This window comes from Pelodiscus sinensis, chromosome 23 (assembly GCF_049634645.1).
Source record: "Pelodiscus sinensis isolate JC-2024 chromosome 23, ASM4963464v1, whole genome shotgun sequence".
Classification (NCBI taxonomy): Eukaryota; Metazoa; Chordata; order Testudines; family Trionychidae; genus Pelodiscus; species Pelodiscus sinensis.
Genome location: NC_134733.1, coordinates 8736702 through 8757923, shown reverse-complemented (window position 1 = coordinate 8757923; position 21222 = coordinate 8736702). Strand labels below are relative to the sequence as shown.

Sequence of the window (21222 nt, the reverse complement as noted above, 5' to 3'; positions counted from 1 at the left end):
ACTGCTCAGGATATTGATATTGGATCAAATCTTTTCCCCAAAGTAGACCCAGTAACTTTTAACATTTTAGTTTTTTGTTCGTTGGCTTTTCTCTCCTCCCTGTCTGCTACCATAGTGTTTTCTGCACCTGCATATTTATTACCTCACGATTTCATGATATCTCTAGACATTTTTATATGAATGTGGGCACGTGGCCTGTCTTTCCAAGTGGATTGGAAAGTGGATTGGAAAGACTGTAGCATTGCAGTTTTATTTCTTTTTAAAAAAAAACTATTTATTTAACCAGATTAACAGGTTTGCAGTATCATTGCCTTGAAAATATCAGAGACAATACAATAATCAATTTGTCGAGCTCTGACAATAATCATCATAACAGTGAGTTTTTTGTTTAAAGAAACTCCAGTAAAATAATCATCAGATATATCTATTTATCAAGGCATTACAAATGTAGAGAGAGCATCTTTACGCCACATCTAGTGATTTTATTAAATGGTGTGAAATCTCTTGATTACGCATATTTCACAAACTTGTCAGGCCTATCAAATACTAACAGTAAAAAAAAATTAGGACATAAATAGCTGTTATTTTCCTGAGATGGAACATTGTCTTTCTGTCACGAGGCATTTTCAAAGCTGCACTTAAAATACATGCATTTTTTCAATGAACACACACACACACACCCTCCCTCCCTTTTGCCTGTCTCCTGTTGCAGGCAGAGAATATTCCTCCACCGCTTTGGGCGCTTTAATTTCAGAGGGCAGAGACAAGTTCTAGCACATTGTGTGGCAGAAACTGTTAAAAAGCTGTCATTTCTTTTCCCCAACAAATGCCTCCATGAACCTTGGGAGTTTGACAGCTTGTGGCCACTTGGTGCTTTTGTTGGAACCGTGCACTCCAGTTGACCCTGTCCCAGCGTTAATAGGATTGTAAAGGCTGACTCCTGCATGACCTCTCCTTGCAAACAACCCACCCTTCCTTTTCCTCCACTCCTCGATACAACAGAGCTGAGAAGTGTTGCTCCCCCCTGCAATCTGCAGTTGCAGTTTACTGTTACAGACAAAAGCGACTGGAAAAACCACTAAAGAGAAATCAGCATGGGGCCACCTGTTCTCACATACTCCTGATTGTGAGAACAGAGGGCATTTGTTCACCTAAGTGGAGGGAAATTATCTTAAATTCCTGTATGCGAGCAGAAGATCAAAATGCTCCTTCCAGGATCGCAAGAAATACCGTGATTGACCAGGTGATGTAGTTTTAATGGGAGCAGGTCTCTGCATGCTGCTCATAGATTTTCCCTGTCGGGAAAAGAGGGGTAAATTTGAGTTCTGGTTTGCGTTTACATGAATAGCATAACAATGCCTATGAGTGATTTTTTACTTGGGGGGGGGGGGGGTTGGTAAGTTAAAATTCACAATAGAAACGCCAGAATTCTAAGTCTAGTCTTAAAAATTGGGAATCGTGTGTTCAAATAGCTTTAATAAATGTTCGTTTCCACACGTGTTGGGGCTATTGGTTATTAGATGGGGGTCGAGAGGTCTGCCCGCTGCCAGGTGTTCCAATAGATGCAGACGATTAACCGATTCACGAGGAGGAATGAAACAGGAGCACACCCCGTTTATTTTATTCACGTGACTGGGAATTACTGGGGCTGAGTCTCAGGTTTGGTCAAGTTGCCCTGAGAACAGGACCCAATGACGCTTCAGGTGGCTTTTGAGGCGCTGTCCCTCCTAAGGTAGAGCAGCCTCAAATGTCAGTTTAGCAACCTTATAGTGGTCTCCTTGTGCCCTTCTCTCCCTGGGCACTCTGGATGTTATGGGGGGAGGCCGGAGAGCCACCTCCATACCAACAGAGAGGATAGGTCCATCAATGGCTATTAGCGAGGATGGGCAGGGATGGTGCCCTTAATCTCTGTTTGTCAGAAGCTGTGAATGGATGACGGGGTGGGATCATTGATGATTCCCTGTTCTGTTCATTTCCTCTGAGAGCACCTGGCATTGGCCGACAGGACTCTGGGCTAGATGGACCTTTGGTCTGACCCATTATGGCCATTCTTATGTTAACCAGGGATTTCCCACAGACTGCTGAATTTCCAGCTGGCTCTGGGCCCTCTGTGCTTTACAAGGCCAGGTTCTAAGGACAGTCCCCGGTATGCAGTTTGCCTGGGGGTCAGGTCCATAGGAGTGTAAATCACCAACACTCCACAAGAAGTCAATGGAGAAATACCAGTTTACTCCAGCAAAGGATCTGACCTTTGGCCTCTGCCTCAGAGAGGATGGAAACGTTAAGTATGTGTGATGTGCATACACCAGCTGGAGGGAAGAAAGGTTTGTGATGGGCGGAGGAAAGAAGATGACTGCCTTGGTGGTGCCTGGCGATGGATTGCAACTGTGCTGCTGGAGTGCACCGGATGCTTTGGCGATGAAGGGTGGCCAGTGCAGAGAACAAAAGGTGTTTGATTTTGTACTTTCCCGTCTGAAAGGAGAAGAAACTGGCAAGAATGAGAACTTCAGAGAAGACATCTCCAAGTAAAAGCCAGAGAGAGTCCTCCTGGATCAACATGAACTCAGCACTTTCTTAAGATACTGTGGACTGCTCTTCTGCTCAGATCAGTTCAAATATCGATGGGCTCAGTAGCTCAAACGGAACACTAGATTCTGATTTCACTTAGGGCCTGGTTGGGCTCCCATTGACGTCAATGGCAAAATGATCATTAACCTCACCAGGAGCAAGATCAGATCTTTACTCCTATGCTGTAAATCCAGCATATCTCTGCTCTCATCAGTAGTTATGCTGCATTTACTCCATCGTAAACAAAAGCGCCTACTGGCCTTGTGAGTACAGAAGGCTGTCCTTTTTATTGCAGTCAGATGTGGTCTTTTCTTGACCTTTAGTCTTCATAGCTCAGCAAATGGTCCCCACCCAACATAACAGCAGGGCCTGGCTCTGTAGCAGGCAGAAAAATGGTGCACGGTGGACCAGCTTCAGGGCGAGGTATAAAACATTTGTGCCGGCTCTGTTTCTATGCTCCTCCAACACTCCAACAATAAATCTGTGGTTTTGCTAGTGTTAGATTTTGCAGGTGTGGCTCAGTTTACTCCTTGGATGGAATAAAGCATGATGGGCTGGGATTACCAAAAGAAACCTAGAGCCCCCAAAGTCTGTTGTAGTTCAATGGGCATTTAGTAGCTTAGTCTTTTTTGAAAGACTCATGATACCATCTACATGTTTTGTTAGTCTATAAAGTGCTACCAGACCATTTGTTGTTTTTTTCTGTACGGACTAACTCGGCAACCCCCTGAAATCTCCAACCAGTGTTTCATTTCTTGTATATTTCCTTCCATAACTCTGGCTCTGTTTTTCTTTCTCAATTTAGCAACAGCTCAAAATGTTGGGCCTGACTCTGCTCGTTCAAAACGGTGTAAATCCAGAGTAACCCCACTGATGTCAATTGAGTGAGCCCAGCATCAAAATATGGATATATGAGAACAGAGTCAGGTCCTTTACTGGCAGCAAGTCCTCATTGAAGCAACACCTTCATGGGGGTGTTCCCAGGAGAATGTAGCAGGCCTCTTTTTGATATTTAGGCCAAGTCTACGCTAGACCTGGAAGGCTGGGTTTAGGTACGCAACTCCAGCTACATAAAATAAGTTGCTGGATTGGACATGCCTTAAGCTGAGCTTGGCGCCTCTTCACAGAGGGAGGTTGATGGGAGCAAACGCTCCCATCAGCTTCTCTTACTCTTTGCAACTGCCAGGAGCACTGGTATCGACCGGAGCTGCCTTCAGCATTCAATTTAGCCAGTCTCAACTAGACCCGCTAAATTGAACACCAGAAGATTGACCTCCAGCTCAGCAAGTGAAGATGTGGCCTTTAATTCAACAATACTTAGCTTCCCCCAGGCTTGAACATGACCAGCGTAACATGTTCTGACATATAACTTCCCTTAGCTTGACAGAAGCGAGCATGTTAGGTCGAGCTCGCTAACATGATCCAGTATCCTACTTTTTAAAAAATCCTGGTCTAAAAAAGCGTATGTGTAAAATGGCTCATTCGGGGCTATTACCCTCGCCAATACCCACATTTGTCCCTTTCAACCCCACCTCCTGCACTTTTGATTACTTCCCAATATAGGCAGTGACGGAATTTTGCCATGGGCCTGCACTGTTTGCAAATATGAGTTCTGGAACAATTTGTATCGAGGGGGATGCTACGAACCATAAAACAAGACTGTAAACCCTGTTAATGATGGAAACGGCTGCAAACCAGGGAATGCCACACGCCCCTAGCAAGCCTAGTTCCAGCACCTTTGCTTACAGTTCATACAGATTTCACCTGGGGGCTGGGTTAAATATTTTGACCTACTCCCCCACATCATGAAGTATGGGATTTTTTCCCTTTCTAAAGCAAAGGTTGACTTGTCTCTCTGAACCGACCACACCTTCCACTCTACCTCTTATCTCATCTTTAGCATGCCTCTCCTGTAAACTACTTCTGAACAAACTTGTCTGCATTTACCCAGGGGGCAAGGGAGTGGAAGGGGTGGGGGAGAAAATCCATATAACATGCAAAGCAAAAGAGGGTATTGTTTTTCAGGCTGTAGGGCCTAAGCACCCTGGGCCCAGGATGTAGAAAAACCTTTTGGCCTCTTTGGGAGGCTAATTCTAAGGTATGTGTGGCAGGGCTCTGCAGATATCCTGGGATAAGGATGAAATACTTCTCTGGATTATCTGCACTTTATCCTTCCTAAAACCATGCAGGATCTTTCAGTACTGGGCACACAAAGGCTCTCTGTTTAAACATGGGTAACAGCCTGGGCACTTGCAAATGCCAGCTCAAACAGAGCGACTTTTGTTTCTCTGGCAGAGGAAGAAGGTTGAGAGAGGCCGCAATGTGTTATTCTACTCTCCTGGAATATCTCTGGTGAGCTGTGCCTAGGAGAATGTTGTGGTTTCTTTTGATTGGTGAGGATAACAGTAATGAGCTCAAGGTGAGAAGGGCTCTCTGATAGCTTTATACAAGCACCTTCATCCCAGAGTGTCTTCAAACTGATACACAAACTTCCTCCACCCTGAAATGTTGCCTGTTTTCAGGAAGGAACTCTGGTCTGTTAACCCTTGTTTAAGAGGTTGCTGTGATGGTCTATTACAGTGTTTCCCAAATGGCATACCGGGGAACCCTGGGGTTCCGTGAAGTGAAAATAAGGGTTCCGCGAGAAAATTCCATTACAATAACATTATTATTAAAATAATAATAATAATAATAATAAATATTAAGCATTTATGAATTTTATTGAAACCAATTTTCATTTGTGTTGATCTCATGACCTTGTTTAGCATTTGTTTATTATTATCCTTACTTATTTGTGCTCTACTTTTTCAGCTCCATATATAAGACTGTTATTAGGGGTTCCACAAAATTATTTTGAGTTTAAAAGGGTTCCGTGGCCAAATAAAATTGGGAAACACTGGTCTATTAAAACATCCCCTGATGAATAAAGAGTGGGTAGAGGAGACATTCTTTTTCAAACTCTTCCCGCCCTTACTTAGCAAACTGTTAGCTTCTGTGATGGGTAAAGCCTGGTTAGCACAATTTGTTGCGTTTGTGGAATGTGGGGGCCCAGTTCATCACTGATGATGTCATAAAAGGATGACAGTCAGGCAGCGGCGGATTTACGGCAGGGCGAGCAGGGCGGCTGCCCCGGGCCCCGCGCTTTCCAAGGCCCCGCTTGCGCCGTGTCAAAGGGCAGGCCCCATGAAATTTCGCTGCCCGGGGCCCCGCGGCACTCTCACCCGCCCCTGCAGTCAGGCCCGACTGCAAAAAGCAGTTGCCCCAGCACCCGCCAATTCAAAAGAGCGTGGGAGGGCCTGGCCACAGCTATCATCATAGCAGCAGCAGAGGCTGGAGTCCCGGGACCTTAAATTGTCACCGGAGCACCGCACAGCACGTTCTGGGCAGCTCTGAGGGCTGACTGGGGGGAAGGGGCCCTGCCACCAGCATGGAGCCAACCTTGCCCAGGAGCCCAGCAAGTCTGTCGCCCCCCCCCTCCCCCCCCAGTGATAGTTCTCTGCTGTTGTCCCAGGTTATGTCAGTAATGCAACTGAGTTGTAGATTAAAAAGCTTTGAAAATGCTCTCATATGACTGCAAAAAACACTCCTAGAAGTTTAAAGGTCTGGGATTATTGGTCTAACCGGCAGACACTACAGACCTACCTGCAGAGTATCTATCTCTCTCTCTCTCTCTCTCTCTCTCTCTCTCTCTCGCCTATAAAAAGCACCTTTTTCAGGCCCACTTCTTCAGTCCTGTAAAATCATGTGCTCCTCTTACTCTGTTTTCTGCTTTTTGGCCTCCCCTGGACACCCTTATGACATCCCTCCTGATGGGCCATATGCAGCCCGCGTTGTTCTACGGTCGGTTACAACAGTCTCCAGCTGCCTTTCTCATTGATACAGAGGTGCAGTCAAAACTTGTGTGGAGCAAATCATTTGGGGGACTTCACAGGCAGGACTGTGTACGCAGGATGGTGCAGCTGAAATCCGCACTGATGTATACAAAGCAATGGCTCTATCTCATGCTAGGGAAGCCAGCAGCCTAAGGAAAAATAGGATTTAAGTCTGGAAGGGGGGCATTTTCCACTCCTGGCAAATAGCCAGCACAGTCCTGGATTGGACATGTTAGAGCAGTGTTTCTCAAACATTTTTTTTTATAAAGTACCACTTTTAAAAACAATTATAAGTACCTCCAGTCCCTACAGTTTTCAGACATGCAACATTTGTTTCTACCAACGCAACACATTTGTTTAAACAATTTAATAGTAGCCAGGCGTGCGATGAAATTTTTGGGTGCAAAATGTACAAAAATAATAAAGTGCTGTGAAACTTAAAACAAAAATTCAATTTTCTCCAAATTGCAGTTGTGTTAGCTTTCCGCCCCCCAGACTTCTCTCGGCCTAAGGGTACTCGTACCACTGGTTGAGAAACACTGCGTTAGAGCTTTCTTGCATCCCTGGGGACAGGTCTCGTTAGCACCCTAATGCTCAGAGTTAAAGATTCCTAAGAGTCCAGTGCTGTCTGCCGAGCCTGCGGGAATGATTCTCCCCAGGCCAGATAAGGAGCTGGGTGATTTGCCAAAGAAAGGAAGATAAAGCGATAGGGCTTGTCTTACAAACCAAACTTGAGGACGAGTCCTGGGGGTCACAGCCCTTCGCTACTTTCAAAGTTAATTAACAGAAAGCCGGATGAAGTTCCTCTGCCATCATAAATCTCCCAATATTTCACGTGTCCACTAGCAGGAAGAATACCTCTACCCGCCAGTAGCCTAAGCGATTGCTTTCACATTCCACCTGCCTCTCTGACTGCCAACCACTGGGGTCACCCAGAGGTAACAACAGGGCAGGAAGCCTCTGTGAGCAGCCCTGCCGCAGCGGGGATTAACCGCCTCACTGGGCTGCTGCCCTCAACAATTTTCTGGTCAGTAATTTTTTGAAAGGAGAGTGTGTCTAGTGCTATAGGGAGGGGGCGGGAATGGGTGGAGGAGAAGCCATGGGGGCTGGATTCTTTCCAGGGTGGGAAACCATCTGTCCAATAACTTCTTCGTGATGGAGATTAAATTTTCCTTCCCTCCTCCCCCTGCTCCAGACCCATGAATGGATGGCTGTGCGACATCCTGACACACCATGTAATAAGGAACAGTGTCTCTCTGTCTCCTCCACTCTACTACATTTCTCTTCCTACAACAGGAATTCCTTGTATCATGAGGATTCCCGTCTCTCTCTCTCTCTCTCTCTCTCTCATTTCACTGCCAATTTAGTAACCCGTTTAGGACAAAATGCTTAAATTTTACTACTGGGGCCCAAACCTGATCCAAAAGCATCAGAAATTTGGGGCATTCAAAGTCCAAATCCCCCTCTCTCTGTTTTGCAAATGCCTCCTATCTTTAAAATGAGCCATTTCCTGAACCCTGAAGCCAGACACCTCTCAAGTTTGGGGTGCTTAAAAGCTACATGCATGCTCTTTTCAGTAAGATAAAGTGAACTGACCTCTCTCTGGGCAGACTCTAAGCATAACGTGCGACCCTACTGATTTGAATGCCATATCTGAAGAGGTGTCAGAGTTGTATTTAGTCATCCAGGCCTGGTCTACACTAGATAAGGAAGGTCAGTTTAAGGTACACAATTCCGGCTATGCACAATGGGTAACTGGAGTCAGCTTATCTTAAACCGAGTTGTGGCGGCATCCACACTGCAGGGGCAAACATTCCCATTAGCTTCCCTTACTCCTCACAGAAGGAGGAGTTCTGGATACTGGCGGGAGCTGCCTCAACGTTCGATTTTAGGGGTCTATACTAGACCCACTAAATCGAACACCAGAAGATCGACCTCCTGAGTGTCAATCTTCCAGTAAGTATAGACATGGATGGCCCTCTAGACTTGCAAGACCTAGGATCTGCAAAACACAGGTAAGGGATCTTCTATTGAACAGAGAGCCCAGAAAAGGTGTCACAGTCATATAAACCAGGTCTATATTTCAGAAGGTTTTCTACTGACATTAGCAAATTGCCTGGAAATTAAGGCTAAAAGCCTTTCCTCTTGTGAGCCCCATTTTCCAATCCTATGCAGAATAACCCACTTAGGTGGAGCTTTTGGCCCTGAGAATTTCTTCTCTTCTCTGTTTTTAATCCTGGTTATGGATGTAGCTTTAGCTGTGTTGGCCCCTTAATCATGAACAGTAATTTGCATTAAGAGTGTTATCTTCTGTGGGGATTTCTGTGTGGTGAAAACTGCATTTGTGAGCATAAACAACCTACAGTACAAATATTCTCTTCTTTTTCCAACTCTGCCTATTGGCTCTCGGGGAAGTCAATGTCATTTAAGTCTGTAGGGACACATGCTGTCCTGTAATTTCCCTTTTGTAAAATGACACTTTTCCGGTTGCTTACAGTGATGTGGAGGTTGAGAAGTTTATTTGTAACTCTTAGAGAGCAGAGGAGGTGGATTGGTTCACAGAATTCGGGCAAACAGAAATACTCCCCAAGAGGTTTACAGAAAGGGGAAATTTAGGGTGTATTTTGGGGGGGGAAAATCTGCCTGGCTGTCAGATCTGTTAGGGTGTGGACTTAATGCTCCATAGGAAGTGGTGGCAGCTCCATCGTTCATTCCAGAGATTTTAAAACTAGACTGTGCCTCACTGGGAAACGGGCTGCAGGGCTGTGTTCTAAATGGAAGATGATGAACTTTTAGGGCCTTTCTGTTTTTAACTTCTGTGCTGCCGTTGAAATAAGGAACATGCTGGCTAGGGATGTAGAATTTTGATTATTTGGCTAATCGAATTATCGATGCAATTTGCATCGACTGTTCGATTAGTCGATAAGGGTGCCTCCACCTTTGAAGTGGCCCCAGTTGGCCCCAGGCTGCACACAGCATTTCAAAGCGGCAGCGCCACATGGAGCCTGGGGTCTGGCCCCAGGCTACACACGGTGCTGCCGCTTCGAAACACCCCCTCCTCTTCCTGCCCCCCTTGCTGCCTCTTTCTGATAGAAGCAGCAAGGGGGGGGAGAACGACTAGTCAGCAAGCCTGTTGACTAGTCATTCACATCCCTAATGCTGGCCCCAGGTTTGTCCAGTTCTGCGTTGGACAGTCTGAATTTCTTAATCTGGTTGCCATTAAGAATTGTTGTCATTCTTGTGACAGGAAGCTTGCTAACTTGAGTGTTGCTCTCAGCTTGTTAAATAAGTGCTGAGGGTATTAATTGCCAAATAAATAAAGGTAACAATAGAGGTTTCTGACATAAAAAGCCCTTGTTGAAGTGTGTTTAGTGTCCCCACAGCCCCATTGTAGGGAATGATCTGTTATACAGAGCATATGTCATTAGCAGATGCAATGTCCCCAGGAGCAAGTCGGAGACAAAGTTGGTTTAGGAGGAATCTTAGGGCCTGAACCTGTTGCAAAAATCCTATTGAACTCATGAAATGGTGAGTGTCCTTGTTCTTGTGGCTTTACCTGAAAACCACAACATTGTTTTATAATAAGCTTCTTGCTTTATTTCGTCCTCTTTTATATGGTATTGGCTCCTCTTCCTCCATCCTCTTGAAAGGAGAATTCACCTTGAGTAGTGGCTTTCAAACTTTGTAGGCTGTGTACTTCTTTCTAATCAATGTAGCCAACCACAAACCCCCATCTGCAATAAGGTCACAATATGCCTATGATTAGATTGCCAAGTCTTGCTGAATAAAATGCGGCCTCAGCAATGTTCTCTATAGGCTGTGCACTTGTGCAACCGCTCAGGAGAGATTCAGATGCTGCCCCGTTGATTAGCAGAGCACCCACAGCCCAGCTTTGTTTCTGTTGGTGGTGCACATTTGTACATGCCTCGGTGCACATAAAAATGTATTCCACTCATGGATGGAAAAAATCCACACACGGATGGAAAAGATTAGAGAGAACATTGGTCATCGGCCATTCTAAGATTTTTCTCATATCTCCCCTAACGGGAGCTTGTCTATCCCAGTTGGAAAACCACTGACCTAAAATCATAGTCGATAATTCTAAATGGTTACTTCTCATGTATTGACTAAACTGTATTTTATCTTCCTAGGGAGCAGAAGCTATAACAAAGTGTAGCAGACAGTGTGTGACAAGCAGTAAGCTGCAGTGTGTACATAGTGAGAGAGAGTGTGTCAGTGTTTTTAGGGTTAAATTTAATCCACTTCCCTGAGTTCCACCCCGTGTCTGCATGACAAAATTAGGATTAGAGCTGAGAAATTGTGCTTGTTTTGATTGTTTTAATTGCCCATGTGCCTGGCTTATTTAATGATCGCATTATGCCTCTGGCCAATCATGCAGTCCAGAGCTCAGATTTTCAGTGCAGGCTGTTGCCCAGCTTGCAAATAAAAAGCCTTCACCTAGACCTTGCACATCAGTCACCGTCACAAGGGAACCACTTTACTCTGGCTGCCACCAGGACCACCGAAGTTCCCTAGACCCATGTGTTCCATAAATATTTTTGTTTAAAAACCAGTGTGGCCCTAAATGGAACAATGTGACAGAACTGGCCCTGCGCATGCAATTAATGATCCGTGTCAAACTGTTCCAGTTAGAAACAGGTTTTTAATTGCTGTAGATTCAGAACAGGAAACCTTTTACATTAGCAACTGTTTCTTGCGGCAGATCATCCTGTGGGGTCGAACCGAGAAGTGCCTGAAGGAGACCACAGAAGAGATCAGGATGATGGGGACCGAGTGCCATTACTTCATTTGTGACGTAGGAAATCGAGAGGAAGTCTATCAGCAGGCCAAAGCTGTCCGGGAAAAGGTTGGTCTGTGTGGTAGAGCCAGTGATGGGCAGAGCTTAGAAAATCTCTCAACCAATGGCAAGTAGGGAAATGTTCTCTGGCAAATTAAGAAAGAAGGGAAGCTAGACCGTCTGCATCTCGCTATGTCTCGAGGATCTGTCCCTTTCTGTTTCTTGCTCTTACCGTTGTGGCCTACAGAGCTTCATTCTCCAGTGCTTTGCAACCTTGCATTGACATTTATACCTGGGTAAAGCAGGCATGAAGTGCTTCCAACTCAGAAATCTCTACCCACTATCACCGCTTAGTGCCCAATTGACACCAATTTTGTATAGAGGAAACATTTACACAAATGTAAAGCAGCGGAGAATCACTCCTGGTAGATTCATGTGCTGGATCTTGTCATCATATCAAGAAGCTGAGTATGGAAGGATTAGTGATAAATGTGAAAAAGCAAATATCCCATCATAGGTTCAGTCTCTGTTCTCTTGGGGATATTATAGGACTGAGACTGAATTATGAAATCACATGTAAGAAAATCCTATAATCGAAGTCCAACAGTGGCAATTGGCTGTTGATTTGGGGGGTAACTTCTTTGAACTACACATCTCACACTAGTCCTCCTCACACTCCTGTCCGTCTCCTCAGCTGCCTTTCTCCTTTTGAGCATCTCTTAATAGGGATAACTTTTTTACATATCTTTGCCTTTGTTTCAAAGCTGTGTCGAACTTCATTATTAGCCAAATGATATGCTGTGCAACTGCTTGGAAAGAAGAACTGAGAGGACCTCATCTGTGCAAATGTTAAGTACCTGGGTACCTTTTAGAATATTGCAGTAAGCAAAAAGATCACAAGCCCCTTGATGCCAGGAACTGAGAAACGGCTAAGGAGTCACACTGAAGTCGAAGGACTAAGTGAATGCTGTACTTGTGAAAAGAGCTGTTCACGGTAACCTATCAGCTGCCCCCTTTGTCCTTCTGCAGGTGGGTGATATCACCATCCTCGTGAACAATGCTGCCGTCGTTCATGGTAAGAGCTTGATGGACAGCGATGACGATGCTCTACTCAAATCACAACATATAAATACCCTGGGACAGTTCTGGGTAAGATAAGCTCCTGTATCCAGCGAATTCAGACTTGGAAATGAGAGTGACAAATTACAGCCAGTAAACACTTGGCTGCTCTTAGACTTTTCTAAACATTGTTTGGTAAGATCAGCCTGACATGAAAACGAGCCAGGAAAAACAATGTGAAAGGCAAAGGCCAGAGGAGAGAAGTCTGAGGAAAAAATTGAGTTTGACAGATTCCCTCAAATTGATTTCAGTTACTTCTTCTAAAATATCATATTAAAGGCTTCCAGTAATTATAAAGTCTCTGATGCTCTTTTAAACCCACCCTGTGACTTACAAGAAAAACTCAGATTTCCTTTGAGAAATCCCAGGCGCACAGAAGAGTTTCTTTGCTTGGCGCACATCTGGAACATGAGAGAAACACAACCAGATGCATGGCTGCACTATTCAAGGAAGAGAGCTTGCGTGAAACTCATTGTTTCCAATTAGCTCAATTAAAAATAATGTATTTGTACTGTTCCTCTCACTGTTGAAGTCTTTATCCTACACAATGTGCACCTGAGCTTGAATGGAGCATGATCTTTATGGCCTTTCATTTTGTGCATGGCTTAATGTTGTGATAACAAAGGTTTGGTGGTGGTCGTCAGAAGTCAGATTAACTGAGGCGTTTTGGAAACACTCACAGAGCAGCCAGGCTTCCTTCAATGTCAAACTGAGCCTGAATCATGAGGTTTGAATGTACTTATTAGGGATGTGAAAGTGTAATCGGTTAACTGGTAAGCCTCACCCTTAACAGGTGGGGCTTACCCATTAAGGTTAACTGGTGGGGGCGGGAGTGGTCCCCCCTCACCCTCTCTTAATTGGTTAACAATATATTTAACCCCGTTAGCCAATTAAATGGGATTTTACATCCCTAGTAGTTACTTTGTGTACCCCAGCATAATTATGTCACTAGGTTTGTTTTCTCAGTGGCAATAATTTCTGTTGTATCTCTGCTTAATGAAGGGTTTCTTTGGTTTTTTTTCCCCTCTTCAGACCACCAAGGCCTTCCTGCCACGGATGCTGGAGCTGCAGAATGGGCACATTGTTTGCTTGAACTCTGTCTTGGCCTTGTCGGCCATCCCTGGTGCCATTGACTATTGCACCTCCAAAGCCTCTTCCTTTGCCTTTATGGAAAGCCTGACCTTGGGCTTGCTGGACTGCCCCGGAGTGAATGCTACAACAGTCCTGCCATTCCACACCAGCACAGAGATGTTTCAGGGCATGAGAATAAGGTCAGTCTTGGGGGGCTGGAGTAAAACAGCTCATTGAAATAAATCGACTCAACCCGTTTGTCAGTTTGGTGTTTTGTTTTGTTTTTTTAAAGAGAATTTGATGTTCTGATCTGTCTGCCTGGGGGGATGTGATGCCCCATCAAGTTTTGCCCTGTTCAGTTCCTTTTTTTTTTTTTTGCTCAACAAGTTTTGCTGGTATTTGCGGGGGGAGAGGGAGGGCATGAGGGTTTTTCAAAAATCAAAAAGGGGGGCGTGATGCCAAAAAGTTTAGGAACCACTGCTCTAGGGGTATGTCTACACTGCAACACTCTTTAGAAATAACTAGCGCTATTCCAAAATAACTTAGTCCATGTCTACACAGCAGGCAGTTATTTCAAAATAGTGTCAAAATACGGTCAAGCTGGAGGACTTCTTACTCCAACTCCTGAAACCCGTATTGTACGAGTTGTAAGGGAAGTCGGAGGAAGAGTGCTCTATTTTGAAATAAGTGCTGTGTAGACGCTCCCTATTTCGAAATAAGATACGCCATTGACATAGCTCCGTTTGCGTAGCTTATCTTGAGTTAAGCTCTGCAGTGTAGACTCACTCTAGGCCTCCAGAAATCATCAAACTGGTTCTTCTGATTTGCTGGCATGCTCCCAACATGCACAGTTCAACTTGCCTTTTCTATGTGAGGGTGTCTTTTGTCAGTGTTTCTAGAGAAAGAAATTAGAAGTGACTTTGCATGGGGAGCCAGCTATAGATGTCAGAGCAGAGGAATCAAACAGGTGGTTGAGGTTGTTCAAAGGGGAGATTAGTCTTACCAATTACTTGGGAATCCACAAGATAAGTTCCTAGTTCCTTTTGTATTCCTACTGAAGGACTCAATGAATGGGAGAATGTTCCACCAGCTGTGGTAAGAACAGCACTGGACTCTCCCCTGCTCCTGAAAAATTAACCATGTTCAAAGGGCTGAGGACTGGCCAAATTAGCCCTTTACCGGGGTGCATCTGCATCTCTTGAGAAGTACCACTCACAGAGTTAGTGCATCGTCGGCCTGGGTGAATGGTGCACTGTGGTGTTGCACTTGGCACTTGGAAATCCATGTTCCTGCCAATAATTTTTAAAAAAAGGCAGGAGAGCGGAAGAAGCAGGAGTGGCCTCTTTTACAATGCAGCAGATGTTCTCCTCACCCTTGGGGCCACCCCAGCTTTGCTGGTTTGGCTAGTAAGTAATAGGACCATGAGAAGTCTTGTGGCACCTTACAGACTTAACAGATATATTGGGGCATAAGCTTTCGTGGGCAAAGACCCACTTCGTCAGATGCATGTGACAAAGTGGGTCTTTGCCCATGAAAGCTTATGCCCCAATATATCTGTTAGTCTATAAGGTGCCACAGGACTTCTTGTTGTTCTTGCAGATTCAGACTAACACGGCTACCCCTCTGATAATAGAACCAGGGTCTCATCTTCGCTCTGCTCCTCCTTGCCCGTTGTGTAGGTGGTCGAATGCCAGCAGCAATTCAAAGAACCCAAGCACCTGGCTTGTGCTGCATCCTAATCAGGTAATGCATTTACTTTGTCATTTCTTCACTCAGGTTCCCCAATCTATTCCCCCCCCTGAAGCCGGAGACTGTGGCCAGGAGAACAGTAGAAGCTGTTCAGCTGAACCAAGCCTTCCTCCTCCTTCCGTGGACAATGCATGTACTTGTCATTTTGAAAAGGTAAATATTTCACTCTTCTGTGGCTGCCTCACCCACTCCTCTTTTATCCTTTGGGCAGGGGTGGGAGGCAATTCCATTTTCTGTCTGCTAAACTGAATCAGTTTGGCAGTCGCATGATACAATAGTTACCTAGGGCGAGATTGTCCCCTCCTACAGAAACCAGAAGGCATCAAGGATGGGAGAACATTTCGCCAGGTTCCCTTTGTATCGTTGTCCTAATCTTGTTTCATCGGATTAACTTCCCCCTCCTGTTCCCTAATGTGGAAGCAGATTCAGCCCTGAAAACTAGTGGGACCCTGAGATCTGTTTCCAAGAAATGTCTGCCTTTTTAAAATCAAATAGACAAATGTATTAATTAGTGAGGCCCTCCGCAGGCTCCAGGAACTGTAAAACATGTATCAAATGTTAATCTTCTAACTCTAGAGACCACTATTTCTGTAAAGCTTTGAGAGCGTACAAATGTAAACTAAATTAATTATTTGTATGTGATCGCTTTTTTTTAAGGGAACTTTTAACTGCTTGCAGAAAGTGAATCCTAGTCTCTCGCTCTCTGAAATAATTAGGAAAAGCATATTTTGAATGTATTGTCTGTGAGCATGGTTATCAGCAATCCTCTTAAAAATATAGCTCATCCAATCAGAGAATTGAAACAATGCCATGTGACTGACGTGACCAATTGCAACTAAATGACACACATCCCAGATTTCAGCTAGGAAATCAAAAATGTTAAATAGCTTTCCAAATAAACACGAGAAAATCTTCATCAATTCATAGATGCTTTACAACCAGAAAAAAAGATTATTTGTGATGAATTATTCACTTACCACAGTAGACAACAGGAAAGTAGCACTTCATTTGGGATCATGTGATTAAAAAGGTAAATATTTAAGCAGAGAGATAGCAAGATACATATGCAGTTGATCAATATTATAAATCTTGAGAATTTATATTGAACAGATTCTTGTAATTTTAGAGACATTGCATAGACACAGGAAATAGGAGTATGGAGGCGTACTAAAGCACCTCCCAGATTTTGTGACCCATATTGGGGTTCCAGCCACCAGTCCACATTTGGGGTGTCAACCACTAGCTCCATGGAGTCCCAGCCACTGGTCCCGCAAGCTCTGCTGTCAGCTGCTAGGAGCTCCACTGTTGCCTAGGGTCTCAGCAGTTCTGCTTGGGTCCCCAACCATCAGCCCCACACTTGGGTTACCCAGTCACCTCCAGCTGTGGTGCCAGCCTGGGTCAGTAAGGGGCATGGACGGGGGAAGGTATGGAGGGGGGTTGCCATTTAGCACCCTCACTCTAAAAAAGTTCCCGTACTTCTGAGGCATAGGTTGATGCCTTCTTGATTTGTTCTAACAGGGCCTGTCTAACAAGCTGTCTCTTAGGCCACACAGGAGATCAATCTTCTGGTGTTCAATTTAGTGGGTCTAGTTAAGACCTTGTAAATTGAACGCCGAGGGCAGCTCTGGGTGGCGCTGGTACTCTCAGCAGTTGCTAGGGTAAAAGAAGCCAGTGGGAGTGTTTGTTTCCATTGTCCTTCCTCTGTGAAGACAGCGCCAAGCTCGGTTTAAAGTAAGCAAACTCCAGCTATGTATTTTACGTCGCTGTAGTTGCATACCTTAACCTGACCTTTCAGGTCGAGTGTAGACCTGGCCTCAGTAGGAAGAGTCTTTATAGCACTTTCTCCTTTAGGGCAAGTCCTGTCAGGTTCTGATCACTGCAGGCCCCACTGAAGTTATTGGAAACTGCCACTTGCAAGTCTGGACCTTTGGTATTTCTGACAGAACGATTACTGCCTCCTGCCATGTAGCCACCCAGTTTTTTGTGTCTGTGTGTTTGCATGTCTTCGCATTAGAACAGATGAAAAGGTTGTATGGTGTGCTTACTTCCTTTCCCTTTGCTTCCTCCGCAGCATTCTCCCTCAGTCAGCACTTGAAGAAATCCACAAATTTTCTGGAAGCTACACTTGCATGAACACGTTTAAAGGGAGAACATAGACCTGGTCGTAATTAGACTCATTCTAAAGTGAAGCCAACACAGGCAGCAACATCCTGGCAAGATTGTGAATCAACGGTCTTGGCTTTCAGCCTGCCCTGCTCACATGACTTGTGCTGCTCTCGGGCAACACATTTCTTGCTGGTCATATCCATAGCAACACGACCTTTGCACAGGACTGCCCAGCTTGACTGGACTTTTGGGAAGAACGACAAAAAAATTGGAGATGTTTGTACAATGTTTTAATTCTTTAGAGTCTGATTGTTAAATCTGCTCATAGTTTTAAGATGTAATTGTTTTAGGCTGTTCCGAGCAGGGAGCCGCACAATGCTCCCCACTCTGGGAAGAGCAGCTAGTGTTAATTTCAGTTCTGCATTTTTGAATGAGAAATGTTTTTTTAAATGGCTTTGCAGGGTTACTAGCTAAGGTTGTTTAGTGGGACCCCACTGCTAGGGTGGCTATGCTTTGCAGCCTTTGGAGCAGATTGTTCCTCAAAGTCCTTTTGTGTCTTTGGAATGGGGCAAACAGCTGGTCTTCTCAAGAGCCACCCAAGAAGCCCTCTGTGTCAAGGACAGAGCTAGCCATAGCAAGTCTTTACTTCTGCCTGTTGAAAGGCTGAAGTGGGAGGCTCAGACAGATGAGCGAATAAGTGTATTTCATGAGATGGACAATCGGAATAGCAGAATATCTCGTCTGCCACTGAAATCATATATGGAAAGTAATTGTCTTTCTGAATACTTTTGTTCATTTATGGTGAAATATAATTTCCTTTTAGCAATAATCCCTACATTTCCATTCATTTTAGCTAGTGTTGGCTTGGAAATGAACAAACTTTAGGGCCTTCCTTAGAATACCCCTGTTCACACAAGCAGTCCTCCACTTACCAGGAGATCAACACTGCAGAGATCCATCTCCCTGGTCTAGTAAGGACGTGCTAAATCGACCACTGATGGCACCCCTGTTTACCCTGATACTCCACCGGGTCACAAGGAGTAAGGGAAGTCAATGGGAGAGTTTCTCCCGTGGACTTCCCACAATGGGGATACTGCAGAAATTCACCCTAAGGTATGTTGACTCCAGCTACGCTGTTCATGTAGCAGGAATTGTGTATCTGAGGCCAACTTCTTCCCCGGGGTAGACTTGGGCTTTGACATGCCAATTCAAAGAGGGGGTAAAAGAGGCATTTCACAGAATGTAGTGAGCCCCCCATCCCTGCCCGCAGATGGATTTGCTCCTTCTCCGCATGCTAAGTGCTGCCTGTTACTTTCTAAATAGGATGCCACCCGAGATTCTCCCTCACACACACCCCCTTAGCTCTCTCCTCCCCTCCGGGTCTCTGAGTGGACAGCAGGTCAAACAGCAGTCACAGTGGGGGAGAGGTATGCAGCAAACAGAAAATAACGAGGAAAACATTGGCTTCTCTCTTCAGAATTAGTTGGGCAAGAGGCCTCCCTCTGGTGCTAAGAGAAGGAATGTTTTTATGAACACTTCTATGAAATAGTTCTTCGTTGGTCTGGATGCATTCTGAAGACTTTTGTTTTACTGAAGATCCCTCTGCAATGCGTGTTGAGGTTGTCTGTCCTCTCAAACATAAGGTTGGCATTGGGGAAGCTGGAGGCACGGCTGATGTAGGCATGCTTTGTAGAAGCCTTCAGGCTTTCTCAAAAGAATGTCTGCCTTTCAACTTATTTTAATATTGGTTTTCCTCGCACTCTCCACCCGCCCCACTCCTCACCCCACCCTTATTTTTAAAAATCCCTATATCACTATTGCACATTTCAGTGCCACCATCTTGTAGCCAGATGTCAAGAGAGAGGGTCTGGAATAAATCGAAGACAGAGGTTCTATATTTATGAGCCTGTCGGAGAAGGAGTCTAGAAGAGGCTGCGGGAACAGGTCATAGAAGTTTCCTCTGAAATTAGCAACGCACTTTCAGGTTTTGTCTACTTGTTCCAACTTGTGACCCAATAGAAAGGATGCACATTGTATTTTTTTTCCCTGTGGAGAAGGCTGCTGCTCCCCTGTTAGAATTAGATTGCTAGGAAAACTTTACATGTTCTGGGAGTTGTTCTGTCCTGACGTAAAGCCTGCGGAGTGCCAGGAGTTTAAGTGAGGGCAAATGTCAGTGTTGTCAAAGGCTGGTATTTGCAGGGGATAATTTGCGAAGCAAGTGAATGGGGGATGTGAGTGCCCCTCCCCCGCCCTCGGCAAGCAAGGCCAGTGATATTCGCCACTTTACATTTTTTAATGAAAATCCACACCAGTGAGTGCAACCTGGTGCACTTGGGAGACAAACAAATTGCCCTCTTCGCACGTATCCTTTATGAGGAGCTGGTTTAGAAGAATGCAGAGGGTGACCTCCCTGCACAATGAAGTCCTGTACCCATATTCCTCTCCAAGTTAAGCATTGAGGGAGCCTATTTGCATAACTCAGTTGGGACAGTAGAGCCGGCCTGGGAGACCCTTTTATACTTCTCTGAACTGTGGTAATCAGTGGGGGTGGGAGTGACTAGATCTAGTTTACAAGCCTTTCAGATTGCTCCCAGTACACCGCCACATTCAGATACTAACATAGTGTTCCCCTTTCCAAATGTCAAAAAGCAACAGGCCACATGCAGGCTCTGCTTGAGAGGTGCTTTGACATTAGTGGGGACACACCGGTGGGAATGTGGCCCAATGTTGTTTTTCTTCCTTTGAAATCCAGCCGCTTTTCTGCCTGCAAAAGGATACAGGGCAGCCTCGGATCAGCCACTTTGTATTCTTTGCATACCAGCACTGGCTTTAATAAACTGATTCAAGGTGATATATATTGTTGCTCTTTGGCTGAGCCTGTCATAAGCTTTTGGCCTCCGGTAAGAGGTTGCCAGCTTCACCAGGCAAACAGCAGCACAGAAAGCAGTCTCTTTACAGCCACATTCTGCATCTTGCTAAGACCCACACATCTGGGTATTTCAGCCTTACCGCACTGCTGGCTCTAGCCCCAAGCTGCAAGAAGTCACTGGCAGTGGGAAATACCCTGCCCCCTCTGGCATTCCCTCAAGTTTATCTGTCTCCCCAGGGTTATCCTGGGCTCTTTTGAAGGAGGCTTTCTCCACTTTTTCCAATTCCAAACTCATATTTCACCTCTAGGATGTCTCCAGCTAACTCCCAGACCCGCATGTCCCTTTTGGGGGGATTGCCCCCTCTGACACCACCTAGGGTTGTCACCTCTGAGGTACAAAACACTGAAACCTGAAGCCACCTCAAAATAGGAATGAGCCTAGACGAACTGGAGAGATGGCAAACCCCATGGTCCATTTCCCTTTTGCCTGAAGGCTTCAGGGAGCGAGGTAGGCCGAGAGAGGCAAAAGGAAAGATCTGTGTCTCCTTGTCTAGCTCCCACTAGGAAAAACAGGGAAAAAATTCTGTTGAAGGGGCAAAAAGGGAGACCAAAGTTGTTGAGCAAAAGGAAAAAAAAGTCTCCAAGGACTTAAGCCAAAAAAAAATGTTTTTTAAATAAAACAGCATTAAAATAGCATGTCCCCTTTAAGTGCAGGGATAGGAACAGGGGAGCACTAAGACCCAGGGGAAGCATTGCTTTCCCTAGGTCTTTTAGCCAGCAGCCATTTTGTGCTGGCAGCCTTGTGAACCAGGTAAGCAGAGAGGCTGGGGGTGTTGGGGGCCAGAGGGGAGTTTGGGGGAAGGGGAGGCTGGGCACTGAGTGTTTGTAGGGTTGCCAGGTGCCCGGCATTTTCGCCTCCTGGCCTGGACTATCCGGGTGAATACCAGACACTTGGCAACCCTAGCCCCCACCCGCAGGAGGGGAATGATGCCATGAGGGCACCGTGCCAGATGAAGGAGTGGGCCTGTGTCTCTAGAGCCTGCACCAGCAGCCACGTTCCTGAGCATGGA

At 45.4% G+C, this 21222-nt stretch overlaps 1 protein-coding gene across 1 annotated transcript in view; it reads left to right on the top strand.

Annotated features, from left to right (window-relative positions):
• The window catches only part of DHRS3 (dehydrogenase/reductase 3), a 52881-nt gene extending 32747 nt beyond the window's left edge, over nucleotides 1-20134 (top strand). Inside the window, exons 2-6 of the mRNA XM_014575889.3 lie at nucleotides 11164-11307; nucleotides 12268-12387; nucleotides 13390-13628; nucleotides 15205-15330; nucleotides 17249-20134. Coding sequence (XP_014431375.1) covers nucleotides 11164-11307; nucleotides 12268-12387; nucleotides 13390-13628; nucleotides 15205-15330; nucleotides 17249-17333 — 714 coding nt within the window. The 3' untranslated portion in view covers nucleotides 17334-20134. The remainder of the gene's footprint in view (nucleotides 1-11163; nucleotides 11308-12267; nucleotides 12388-13389; nucleotides 13629-15204; nucleotides 15331-17248) is intronic.
• Nucleotides 20135-21222: the final 1088 nt, after the last annotated feature.